The sequence below is a fragment of the Thermobia domestica genome, chromosome 13, assembly GCF_964235325.1.
Source record: "Thermobia domestica chromosome 13, izTheDome1.hap1.1, whole genome shotgun sequence".
Taxonomy (NCBI): domain Eukaryota; kingdom Metazoa; phylum Arthropoda; class Insecta; order Zygentoma; family Lepismatidae; genus Thermobia; species Thermobia domestica.
This window is the reverse complement of record NC_137466.1, coordinates 121,923,568-121,937,077: the sequence shown is the minus strand read 5'-3', so window position 1 is coordinate 121,937,077 and position 13,510 is coordinate 121,923,568. Positions and strand designations below refer to the sequence as shown.

The following is a 13,510-nucleotide window of genomic DNA, read 5'->3' as shown; positions in this document are numbered from 1 at the left end:
GTCATGTCCATTTAATACTAACTACATAGAAATCAAAACTTATTTCATTCTACATTTAAACACTGCATGCTTAATAATGCATTAATTTCTTAAAATATAATTACTCTACATTAGTACCACCAGGACACTTAATTCAACTTACAAATAGGGTCAATATCCATGCGCTATTATGGAAAGCTTCCTTATAGAGAAATATTCTGCTTGCTCGTAATAAAAATTTGATACCTTCATTGGGGTAAAATAGATGAACGGGTTGCAATTTTGAAGCGCCGTTGGAATCCAACCATAGTGTTCGTTCCTATCATGATTAATCTGAATAATAATATAACCAAACAGTATAGATTAAGTACAAGTCGACCTGAACTTAAATTTTAAGTGTATTTTGTTATCGAAATACAGTTCTTTTACATTGCCAAGACCTGTTTGTTTTAACAAAAATAATTTAAATATGCATAATGTCAAGTACTTTGAATTAGACCAGCGTTTCCCAACCTTTTTCAACTTGCGGCACACTCATAGATATTATTATTATTATTTGTAAATATAAAATTCCGTGGTATTTTTTCTGAGATTACTGATCACCTTCAGAGAAGAAAGCTCGATCACGGTTTTCCCCCAGTGGTAAATCATTATGCTTATTTTACATTCTAATTTAAAAATAGAAAACAATTGCAATGAAATATAGGACTCAGGTTTTTAAAAATACACTTTTTTTTTCGAAAACTGTATCCAATCTTTTATTAAGAAGGGAGACCACTAAATAATGAACGAAGAAACAAATTTCTTGCACTTCTAAAACACAAATGTAGGTAATTTTTATGCGTTTGCTTTGTCGAAAGGATTGAATGATAATTTAAAATTTCAAGTTATGAAATAGTCTGCAACAATAAAGAAACAATAAGGGTCATAACAATGACAACAAATACTTTTTTATTAGCTACATAGCTTAGCACCTACACAGTAATGTATGTACAATAATATATTACAATTACAGCAATTTTTTCCATTGTAGAGGTTTATAGAAATGTGAAATACAAATTTAAAATTTACATTTTTTATTTTTTTCATTTACATTTTTCTTGCCTTCTAATTTAGTTGCTATAGAAAAGATAATTTTGTTTCGATTTCCTCGCGGCACACTAGCGGCTCATTCGCGGCACACCAGTGTGCCACGGCACACCGGTTGGGAAACGCTGAATTAGACTAAGCAAAGTGACATAAGGTAAGCATTGTGTTGTGCTCTCTAAGTAGTAGCCTTAGTTTTTAGGAAAATCAGCTATAGAAAGTTAGGCTCGCTGAGTGATAATATCTGTATCACTGTAGGAACTGAATAAACATCCACGCAACACATTTAAATACTGCGCTTAATCGAACTGTTAAAATTTACTTTGTATATTGAAAATACACTCAGCTCCAACAAACAATTACTCCTTTTATTAAATTTTATTCTCACTGCTTCTAACAGTTATACATTTGCTAATTTGACTAGGATTCACCTGCTTTCCCACTACAGGTAAATAATAGTCAAGGTACGGCCACGTATTCTTAATTCTTATTTGAACTTTCCAAAACTTGTGTATATTTCAGTTCAAATTCCTCTTGTGAGATAATTCCAGAAAATAACTCGTATTCCAATTTAGGATTTTCAAATCAGGAAAATTCAATGCTTTATTTCCACGACAACATTTACAGTACTTCAATTTTGAAATCTCCGCTCAGTATCTTAGTCTCAATCCCAAAAACATTTTCCCGTGGAATTAAATATTTGGGATTCTAACGTCTGTCGTCATGTCAGTTAACCATACACTGCACCACCAGATGATTTTTAGTACGAGATCGTAAATATAACTCTACCTTTTTAACTAATCATCGGTTCCTAAGATCTATCTTTATAGAAAATATGTATTGTATACAATAAAGTTGATTATTTTGACTTAAATAGTCTTATAAATGAAATCAAATTTAAGCAGTAAAACTAATTTAAAAATCATATGATTTTATGTGGAATATTAACCCCTAAACATCCATGCGCACAATGTTTGCATGACATCATCATATTTCAATGACGTAAACGCCAACCTTCTAATATACTAAACTAAAATAAAACGCTTGAAATTATTACAACACTACAAATCTTAAACCAGAATAGATGTAATGGAACGTCAATAAATAGATACAGTACAATTTCATCACTTCATAACACTTGCTTTGAATCTTGAAATTACAAGAAATTCTTATCTAACTTAGATTGGATAAAAAAACGTATTACGATTGCAAGCACTAAATATTTCTACTATTATCAATGTTCACTTGATAAGACTTGATTTGATTTGTTATTCATTCTGTAAATCATATTACATGCACATTTGGGTTCGAATCTTCCTTACTTTATTTCTTAAATGTAACGATGTTTTAAATTGAAGAATTTGGTGAAAACAAAATTAAGGCACCGATTAAGCATAAAAAGAATATGTAGACTTCTGTACATAGTAAGATTATTTTATTAAAATCACCAGTATCATTCTTTCACTATCATAAATTATTTCCTAGATTAAAAGTTACTTGATGTCCCTAGTTCGATCCCAGCTCGCGTAAAGTGGCTTTGTGGTAAACAAACACCGTGTGCATGGGTATTCTCGGAGTTTCTCCGTTTTTCCTGTTTCCTTCCACTTTCTTCACTCCACCATTTCATTCATTTTCACTGTCTCGTCTACCCTACACAGTATAACAATGGGACGTAAAGCTGAAAGACCTAATTCCGTAAAAGCTACTTATACAGGAATGAAAATTATAATTTCAAATAACTTAACTGGGTGGAATGGAATGGATATCATAAATATTAAGTCTGTTACAGTTTCGTGCATTGTTGGCTGCATTTATACTTAAGTTTTTCATTGGAAATATCTCCTGGTCTTCCATGTGGGATTCTCCTGATTTCGTGGCTAGTACTATGACAATACCAAAAGAAAGAAAAACATCTTGCTTGAGAAAACTGATACTGGACAGTTTTTGAGACAGTGAGCATTCTTAAAAACCTGCACCAACCTGAGAACAAAATTAAAATATAAATTATTCTATATTTTGATAATTCCTGTGTTTTACCCATAATGAATATTTAGGACCAGAAACATCTACAGGATTTTTCCTCACCAACAAGTATGTGTGGAGGGAAGGGGGCGATATAGAAGAGAAGTCGCGAATATACATACCTTGATGCAAATAATATTCTTCATGTAATAAAATTGACGCATATTGTATACCGTCATTAGCTACAGTAAATATATTAAATATTATATTGACTGAGTAAGCAAATCTAAAATGGTTGGACATGTATTTAAAAGAGCCGAACGTCTTTCGAAAATCCAGGGAGGGAAAATTGTCTCCTCTTGCTCTCCGCTGCGGGCGTCTATGCTTAAATCTATACTATAAAACCGCCTTAATATATAAACTGGCATCTCTCAGTCAGCAAAGGACGGAATATGTGAACCACTAAACCATGACGAGTTCGCATGCATTGCTGGCCGCAAAGTTACGCTGCTGCTAAAATTCAAATTTTTGCACTACTACCCAAGCTTCCTTCCAGAAAATTTATGCAGAGTAGGACCAAAATGTGAAGAGGTTGGACTGGATAGCAAAGTTTTCGTTAACTCTAACTCCGAGAGGGCAAAACCCTCCAAACTTATGCGTCGAAGACACACTACTACCATCAAACTCGTATTGGTTCTTCGCAAGTTTCTTTTATAAATCAGTCTTCTCTTCTTCCAAGCTGCTGCGACTCACCCATCTTACCAATTGAGTCAAGTGCTACCAAATAAAGGAATTCCTAACTATTACAGAAGCTAACTATTTAGCGGTTACCGAAGTGGATACAATTGCTAGTGGAAAATACGGGAAGTTAATAGCGATCCAGATACAAATGCGGTCTCCAGTGTTAAGAAATAGAAGCTTCCTGTCATATGATCAATGTTTCTGGATCCAGTGGCAATTCTAGTTGCAACTGAAAATGTAAACCTCTCTCTTTCAGTTTTTTAAATGAATTTTTAGAGATGCATCATAAGTGTCTTGCGCTCAAGCTTAAAGGTTTATTTTTACTGAAAGACTACTTTAATACTTAAAAAAATTCTTTAGTGTTAAAAAACATCTGGTTGCACAACCATGTAACATATAATACCAGCCGCCCCTGATATATATTTAATTTGAAATTGAATAAAAAAACAAAAGAAAGTACTTATTTATCTCTCACAAGAATGGGAGATCAAGAGGAAAATGAGCCATCATCTTAATATGTGGTGCACAAGAACCTGAGTTCGATTCCCGGGGAGAACATTGAATACATTACGGTAGTTTGGATTCCGCCTTAAGCTATGTAGTTCCATGTCTTATATAGTCTGTGCTGAAAAGGTATGCTAAACTTCAATGAATAAAAAGCAAGATTTTTAAATAATTTTAGATCCATGTAGATGGGAGCGGAAGAGAGACTTTATGTATGTTACTAAAGACAATGTGAAGAATTGGGTCGTAAAAGTTTCAGCTTACGTTTACTTGTACTGGACTATACATATTGGGTTGCCAGATTTTTTAACAACGAATCAGTCAATAATAATTTCTCCTTCGCTGTTTACACTTCTTGCCAAAATTTTATCTCAATACCAATGCCTCGACAATAGATTTAACTAGAATAATTCATCAAGTTAGGTTTGCAACTCCACGTTGTTCAACGAAACGTCTCGCATAGGAATGCCAACTTTGAAAAAAAAAAAAAAAAAAAAAAAAGGTACCCCTCTAAATTTCCTATGACATAGGTCTAAGTGTGAAGTATCCTTGTTCGGACCCATCCATGGGAAGAAAGTGTACTATCGTGAACAAAAATGTATTACCGCCTATATTCTGCGTATCCTTAGTACATTCACTAATAAGCTTAATACTCACGCGGGGGTCCAATAGACCCCGAAATTGATACTAGTTTTTACAATAAAAATATATTTTTTAATAATTAAGACAATGTAGCATAACTCTAACATGTTTTTAAAAGTATTTGCTGCAATTAGATTTTTGGAACTCGTTTTGAGACATTTTTAAAATATTTTTTCATCAAGACTTGTGGCAAGCAACACAAAATATACCTGTTTTGGGGGTCTGTGAACACCCCGCGAGTACTTAAGGGTTAATAGATACATTGTGCTATAAATGAGAAACTGAAATCGACATTGATCATTTTATTGTATTTACCAGTAACATTTACTTCTTTAAAATTATCGAAACAGATGGACACAAGTGTATTAATCGTTACCTGACAATTTTGGATTTGGAAAATGAAATTTATTCTTTAAACTTATGCCACAACTTCAGGAAATTGTTTTAAGAAGTCCCTTTCGACTCTCAATAATTGTATAAAATTCCTTACAAGTAAATTTAAAATTTTCCGTGACAGTCCCTGCCATCCCTTTAAAATTATCTAAACAGATTAACAAAATATATTAATCGTTGATAGATAGTGAAAGATGACAGTTTTGGATTTACAGAATGAAAGTTATTTTTTAAAGCTATACTTCGAACTAATTGAAATTTTTTCGAACTAGATACAAATTTGAAAAAACCGTCATAAAGAGGCTGGTAAGAATTTTGTAGTGGTCACCGGCTTCAATAAAAATAACAGCAATATTTCCGGCCAGGCCGGTGAAAAACCGGCCAGTTGGCAACCCTAGGTGATTAGATAGCGACCGGAAAAGGTGGTAATCTGATAGATCTAAGTCAGAAAAACATAGTGATTGGGATAGAACTGTCTAACTAAGAATATGAAGTAGTAGTGTTGGTCTGATTAGTGACAAGGAGGCAAACGTTATCGTGCTGAAGAAACATATTGTTTCGCCGATCGCGTCATTTGAATTGGGTTGCGTCTTGAGCTATTGTATTCTCTGGAACTACATCTGTACATTGACGGTAGTGTTTCCAAACGTTTCGTACTAGATTACACCTTCTGAGTACTACAAAACATAAATCATTATTGTGTAGATTCAGATCTACCTTGGCAGCATACTGAATGCTTATTGAGACTGGGCCAATCTTTTCTGTGATTCACATTGATTTATTTTATTATTTGTTTTTAATCGCCGGTAGCGATAATATCAAAAAATTTCGCTTGTAGCGGGCGTCGGGCAAGTAAACTTGTGGATAGTGGAGCACTGAAGCTTGTCAGATTCAGAGTTTGAGGATCTACGCACCAAGGTTTTGGACCGTACACATCGTGTGAAAATGACGCGCGATCGTATCATGATAGCACTCATTAGGTGAGGTCCCTAATAGTGGATCATAACCTTTTTTGACTGATAACAGTCTTTACTGAACTCCCGCGTCATCGCGACACTTGTTTCATTTTTTAGTATTAATAATATTATGAGTATAATAGTGTAAGATAGTAAGTTTCTATAAAAATAGTGCCTCTACGTAGTACTGAATATTGTTGCTGCCGCTGGAGGCGTTGACTGGTATAGCTATCTCTAAATCTATTTTAACTTATCATTAAATGCTTTGATATTTTCAAATTCTAAAATTTCGCAACACGCCCTGTGGGACTGCGCAACGCATCAACGTGTCGCAACATACTGGTTAGAAATTACTGTCCTAGTAGATTGACACAGATACTTGTGAATGAGATTGATTTTGATTTAATTTTATTATTTGTTTTATTATTTGTCTCATTAAACTGATTGTGAGTATTATAAGCCAGAGTGCGGAGAGTTTGTGCATTCGATTTTCTCCTCCTCGAAACATGAAAGCAATTTCTGTGCAGTTTTATATATATATATATATATATATATATATATATATATATATATATATATATATATATTCTTACCGTACGATTTGATTCTTAAAATTGTACCTCCTTTTTGGCGGCTCAAGTGGTTAGTCTTTAGTAGCCTACCTTGAATAAATATTGATATCGATTCTACAGTTTAGTTTATATTTCGCTGTTCTTAAGCAAATTAGTATACATAAATAAATTCTTCGAAGTATTCTACGTATGGGTCGAGGCAACGGATTTTTTGACGACAGTACTTTTCTATTTTTTCCCCTCTCTCTTTTTTTTTTTCTTTCTTTCTTTGTCACTGTCCAATGACAATCGAAAGTAATCAAGGTGTATTTTAATGCACATTCGTTTTACGAAATACAGATGTGCTGTTTAAGGATAATAGTTAATTATATTATTTGTGTTTCATCCAAAAGGTGTTCCTAGTTCAATTTATATCTGTGATAAATAAAAGTATCAGGGATATTTTAAATAATTAAAGAAAGCCAGTAGCGTAAAGTCGTTGAGTATTATTTTGAAATTCGTGTGGCTTAACTAATATTAATTAACGGATAAAATAGTCTCCTGAAAATAAATTAGAATTTCTTAGTTATTTAGTACATTTTTTTAATACTTAGTATATATAAGAATCTATTTTAATGTGATAGAAAACATTTTAGAACTGAATAAAATTAAACCACTGCGTATTATATTGCAGATGTATCTACTTTAATTTAATTATTGTTCGTAGGTTTTATTGTTAACTGTAAACTGCTTTTTATTTCCTAGGTGTTGGCTGGAGTGGGCCACCGTCATTTGTATCAAGTAGTGGTCCATCATCCCCAAGCGCAGCCTCTGTCGAACTTTTCTCTCGAATTCGTCAATCGTCCGAGGGGAGTGAGCTTACTTGTTCATCTTTGTCCACCAGTTTAATCAGCAACGACGGAACAGGTATGGGATTTAGCAGCACTTTCTTGTCAGGACTACCTGCATTATCAAGTAGTTCTTTCGGAGGATTTTTGTCGAGTAGCAAAGCTTTAGTGGGAAGCGGTACTGCCTCTGTTGATATGACAGTGAGTAGTAGTAGTTCTGAAGGTGCTCCGGGTGGAATGAAACTGGATGATCTCGGAAGTGTAGGCATTTTACTTGATTCTCAGCAAGTAGGTCACTCAGGATCAGGAGGATTATTGTCACCAGAAGATCCCTTGAAATCGCTAGCCTGTACCAGTGGTGATATAACTCCTGTGTCGGTGAGTTCAGGACCAGAGGACTCGGCAATGGCTGTCGATCTGGACACTACGGTTGTCGAAGAGATCGAGTCAGGTCTATCGGGCTGGAAAGATGTTTTGCCCTCGTCGTTTAAAGAAGTAACGTCTAGTGAACAGGAAATGAAAACCGCAACTTCAAGTCCAAGCGAGGAGCCAAGCATGGAATCTGGTCCTTCGATATCTACACCTCTTGTAACTATTGCCAGCGAATCTCCAGATAGCACTGGAGATACAAAAGCTGTTAGTTTGGATTCTTCGAATACTACTACTACTAGTACAGGCAATGAGAGCATAAATAATAAACATGATACAAAGGATACTTAATAGTGTACATTTCTAGTCAATTATAAGTAAATTTAGAATTGTGATATGTTTATGTGCGTAATGTCTTTAGCAGAGTGATATTGTTAAAGTGAGAAAGGGCTGGAGGTCCAATGTATAGTCAATATTTTATAATGGCAAGTATTGAGAAATTCACTTGTTTTAGCGCAAGTAATGTACTAATGTACCTGTATAAACTAAACAGTGTACTTCATGTTTTTAAAACATCATTGTAAGACGATCGAAATACACAATTTAAAACTATTATAGTAGAAGATGTTTTATATAACATTGAATCGATGCAAGTAATACTGTTGAAGTCAGTTTTGCTGGAAATGAATAATATGTTTGAAGTTTGTTTTAAATTGTATTTAATGTATTGTTAAGGTATTCGCTATGTTCAGCATAATTTTGAGAACCTGTTGTTCTGTAGCACGTAGTCAGTGTGCTGTTTCCAAATGATCGTAATTACGTTTATTATTTGTTGTTGTATGCATTCTAATTATTTGGTAGATAATTTCATCTTGATTTTTTAAAATTTAAACAATCACATATCTGGTATAAAGAAGCCTAAGGAATGGCTAAAGTCGTTCTGAAAGGCATTAGATTTTTAGCACCATTACATATCAAGCATTAACTTTAAAAATCGTTGCAAGCTCATTGTCAGAATGTGTACAATGAAAAGATTCATATTTTCTTCATAAAATCCTGAAACGATTGAACAGACCAATATTGGTTTGTAATCTGTGCCTGTATTTGTATGTGAAAAGGGGAAACATTTTAATTGTAATGGCAGCATTATAACAGCTGTTTATAGTATTATTTGGGAAATGCTAGTCAATATGATTTTTCTTGGCATCAAAGGGAGAAGAGTATAAATTAATAGTGTGGCAATCAAAGTGTACACATTTGTACAGAAAGTGAATATGCTATAGTATTTTATATATGAAATGGAAGTATTACTATTTTTTACTATAAGATCGATTGTTACTGAAAAAGAAAGAAAAACAAAGTACATAATTGAAAAGAAGTTTGTTTGTCTTGATCTCGTATACTGCACTTTGTTAAGCATAAATTTACCTTTTCGTTAATACAATTTTCAAAAGTACAAATCTTGAGAGTTTATAATGTGAGGTTGACTTTTGAGGAAAGAGTTTGAGCTAACAGATATTTTTTTTGCCAGTATTGTCATAATGTATTTATTGTAGCTCAAATCTATTTACGTAAAAACAAAAAGCATATGTGAAGATGCAAAATAATATAACAATTTTAATATTTTGTATAATAATACCTTATAAGTTGCAAGTTGTGTAATTTGTACATACAGTGTAGATTAATAAGGATCGCATTTTTTTAAAAGAAGAAAAAAGGAAGTATTCATTGTTTGAAAATTTATGGCAAATGTTAATAGTATTTTAATAGATGAAATATTCTTATTTATGTAGCCATGAATTGTGAGTGTTTATTTGTTCACGTGTTACAAATATAGAATCAGCGATCAAATCGCGATTTTATTTGTGGTGTATAAGTACAATTCTTATGTGTAAAATTAAAAAGAACAATAATTCGGTCATCAGCGTCTTTGTGATACCAATTATCATGCATATATAAATAAAGAAAATAATATTAAATACACATGCACCAATACAAAGGATTTTGTTAGAAGGATGTAACAGGTATAATTTGTTCAAAAATCTTAAATAAATGTACACAGTAACAGTATGGCCACAATTTGATTTAAATCATGCAGGATTAATTCCATGATAATTTGCTTCTGTGATATTAGAAATGTATCAAGTTCCTTTTCATCAATCATACCGTTTAAAAAGTATCAGTATGGATACGTTCTAAATCAATATAGGGTGATTTTAGCTTTATTTAGTTATTTCCATGGAATGTGCGAAAGCATATAGTTTATTTACTGAAAAATAAGCATAGTAGTTTTACGAGAATATATGTAAGTCAGATGTAAATACTTAAAAGTGCGTCATAAGACACACACACAAATTTTGTGCATAATAATGATTTTGTTTCGTTAATTTCTTTCTAATGAGAGTGCACATTATGCATACATGCAGAACATTCCGTAATTCTGTAATATGTGATGTGGTACCTTGAGTATATGTTCCATCTTTAATGTCAAGTGTTACAATCTCTGTTATGAAGGTAATTATAGGAAGTAAAAAGGAAATTTAAGGTAATAGCAAAATTAATAGAATGGGTTTATATATGCAGAAAAAGATTTTATTGCGTATATAATTACTTTCGAACATATATTTTTATGTTCTTTACGCTTGTGAATGATCGATCAGGAAAGCACAAGAGTTAATAAAACAATATGTGCACTTGAAAAAGGTAAAATTTACTTTGAATCTATATTTGTGAAGCGGCGTTTTCGCAAGAATAAAAGTGCATTGAATTATAATGAATGAAACATGTATTTAATGAAAACCTGTTATTAACGATTTTACTCTCCCATGAGTTCCTGCATAATATATTGTAATTTAATGCGCGTAAATAGACACCTGTATAAAAGGTAGTATCATTCTGTTCTGTTAATGATAGGTTACAATTTGCAATTGAGAAGTATACTCGCGTTTTAATTTGAGTGAGAACTTCTGCAACCTTACCAAGTACATCTTGGGTTGATATATATTAATTTTTTACCTTCATTTTTGTGAAGATTATTCTCAGATTCGACTAAATGAGTCAGAAGACTTGCCCAACATTTTCAGAGAAAAATAGAGGGCTAATAGAAGTTTCTGGTTAAAACACGTAAATAATCCAACTTTATACTACTGTAATTCTCTTTTGCATGAGAAAAGAATCTATAAGAAAAAAAGGAAGGGATAAGATTCTCATTTTTAGAAATTTTAGATTGAATTATAATTTTTTATTCATCTGTTCTAAACGAAACTTCGCGTGACTATCTATCTTTCACTGAAAAAGTGAGACTAGTCACATGGATGCATGCAGATTTATTTTCTACGAAAGAGATGGTAAAGTTTTTTGTTAAGTGCGAGGGTAGTCCCAAAAGTACCCGACCTAACAAAGAAAACGAGATTTTTTTTTTAATATTTGTGTTTCTCAACATAGTCTCCTTTTAGCTCGATACACTTTTCTCACCGATGTTCAATAGCTTCAATACTCTGGTTATAGTGTGAACCGTCGAGCTCCTCAAAATAGCTATTAACCATATACTCCAACTCTTCATTGTTGGCAAATTTTCTACCACCGAGGCATTGTTTCAGGTTTAGAAGTAGAAAATAATCCGAAGGAGCTAAATCTGGTGAATAGGGTGCGTGAGAAAACAATTCGAACTTATTGATTTTGGCCATCGCAATAACGGATGTGTAAATTGGTGCATTATCCTCATGAAAAACCACTTACTTTTTCGCCAAATGCGGCATTTTTTCTTGAGTTCATTACTCAAACGCTGCAGTAAGTTTGTATAATACTCTTCATTGATTGTTTTTCCTTTTTGAAGGTAACAAATGAAAATTATTCTACACTTATCCCCCAAAAACTGCCTTGCCACCATGACCTTGCGAGCAGATGGAACTGTCTTCGCCTTTGGAGCCGGTTCTCCCCTTTCAGTCCGTTGTTTTGACTGTTCCTTCGTCTCAGGTGTGAAGCGATGGACACATGTTTCATCCATGGATATCAATCGACGGCTCTATTGCTGTGAAACATCACCAAACACTCGATTGAAACATCCTTACGACGCTGTTTTTGCTCCATTGTGAGCAAACTTGACACATCTCGCGCAGAGTTATCTCTGTCCAAATGTTCGGTCAATATGCGATATATAGCACTTTTTAAATGCCTACCATGTCTACTAGCTCGCGAACTTTCAATTGACGGTCTCCAATATCATTTTGTGGATTTTCTTTACCATATTTGGTCTGGTCACCTCGTTTGGTCGACCACCGTGATGTTCATATTCGCAGCACGTACGGCGTCGTTTAAACTTTGCCACCCAGTATACTGTTGCAAATGAAGGAGCAGACTTCTCCGGAGCAAAATCCAGCTCAGCCTTAGATTGGACTGATCGTGAGAGCTTTCAAATAAAAGTATTGCATCACATAACAATGACCCATTTTTTCCATGTTTACAAATTGACTGAGAGCATTCCTGTTGATAACTGCCAAACAAACAGTAATAAACAACGTATCCTTTTCAAACTTAAGCTTTATAAGGTTGGGACTTTTGGCCACAATAACGTATTTCCAACAACCGCCATCTATACGTAAGGTCGGGTACTTCTGAGACTAACCACGTATTTATCAATATCGAAATTAGGAATTTTTTTCTTTTCTTTCTTTAAAGCCATGTAACCATTTTTATGTATTTATCTTATTTTCTTAATATATTGCTTCACTAAGAATTTCATTAAGTTTTGCCAATGTTATTTAAACATCTTTCTTGAACTCTTAGTGTAAATTTATATCAGCTTTCCTTTACCATGCAACCGTCTTGATACTTTTGTTTGGTTTGATATTTTATGGTTAGCTAATCGTACTGTAGTTTGAAATGTTCATCTTTCTTATCATTATTCATTTAACATGTCATATTATTTTAAAATGTTTTCTCATTTTCTTGTTATTGAATTTGTTTTTACATTTAGGCTTTTGGATAGGTTAATTACGAGTTGACATTTATGTAGTGTACTTATTGTTTTGGCTCAGCAACGAATCAGTAATGAAAAAAAGTTAAAACAAGTATAATTGTGTTGTTATTCCCCCTCCCCCCACACCTTTTGTACTTTCCTTAAGATAACTGTATTAGTTAACACTCATATTGAGTGTATAAATTGTAAAAGAAATGTGCTATCGTAATTGTGTTTTAAATTATGTATGTACGAGGAGGTATCGCTAGAAGATGACCAACTCCCTCGGACACGCATTTTGTAATTAGGTCCTTGCATGTTAACCATGCAAATTCTGAACTTGTTAAAACCTTTTTTTTATTTAAATCACTGAAGGAGAGATGATTGACAAGCTTGAGGCACGGAGCGTCATTAAGTTCCTCCATCTTCAGGGGAAATCAGCGAAGCAGATCCACGAAGAGACAAAAGAAGTCTATGGGGATGAAAGCCCATCCTATAAGATGGTATCCAAGTGGAAACAGG

General features: G+C 33.4%; 1 protein-coding gene across 22 annotated transcripts in view; it reads left to right on the top strand.

Moving 5' to 3' along the window:
• The window catches only part of l(1)G0196 (inositol hexakisphosphate and diphosphoinositol-pentakisphosphate kinase), a 331,048-nt gene extending 317,942 nt beyond the window's left edge, over window positions 1-13,106 (top strand). For all 22 annotated transcript variants that reach the window (XM_081736359.1, XM_081736372.1, XM_081736379.1 and 19 more), the window contains one exon: window positions 7,580-13,106. In XM_081736359.1, the coding sequence (XP_081592485.1) occupies window positions 7,580-8,382 (803 nt within the window). In that variant the 3' untranslated portion in view covers window positions 8,383-13,106. The remainder of the gene's footprint in view (window positions 1-7,579) is intronic.
• The last annotated feature ends 404 nt before the right edge of the window (window positions 13,107-13,510 follow it).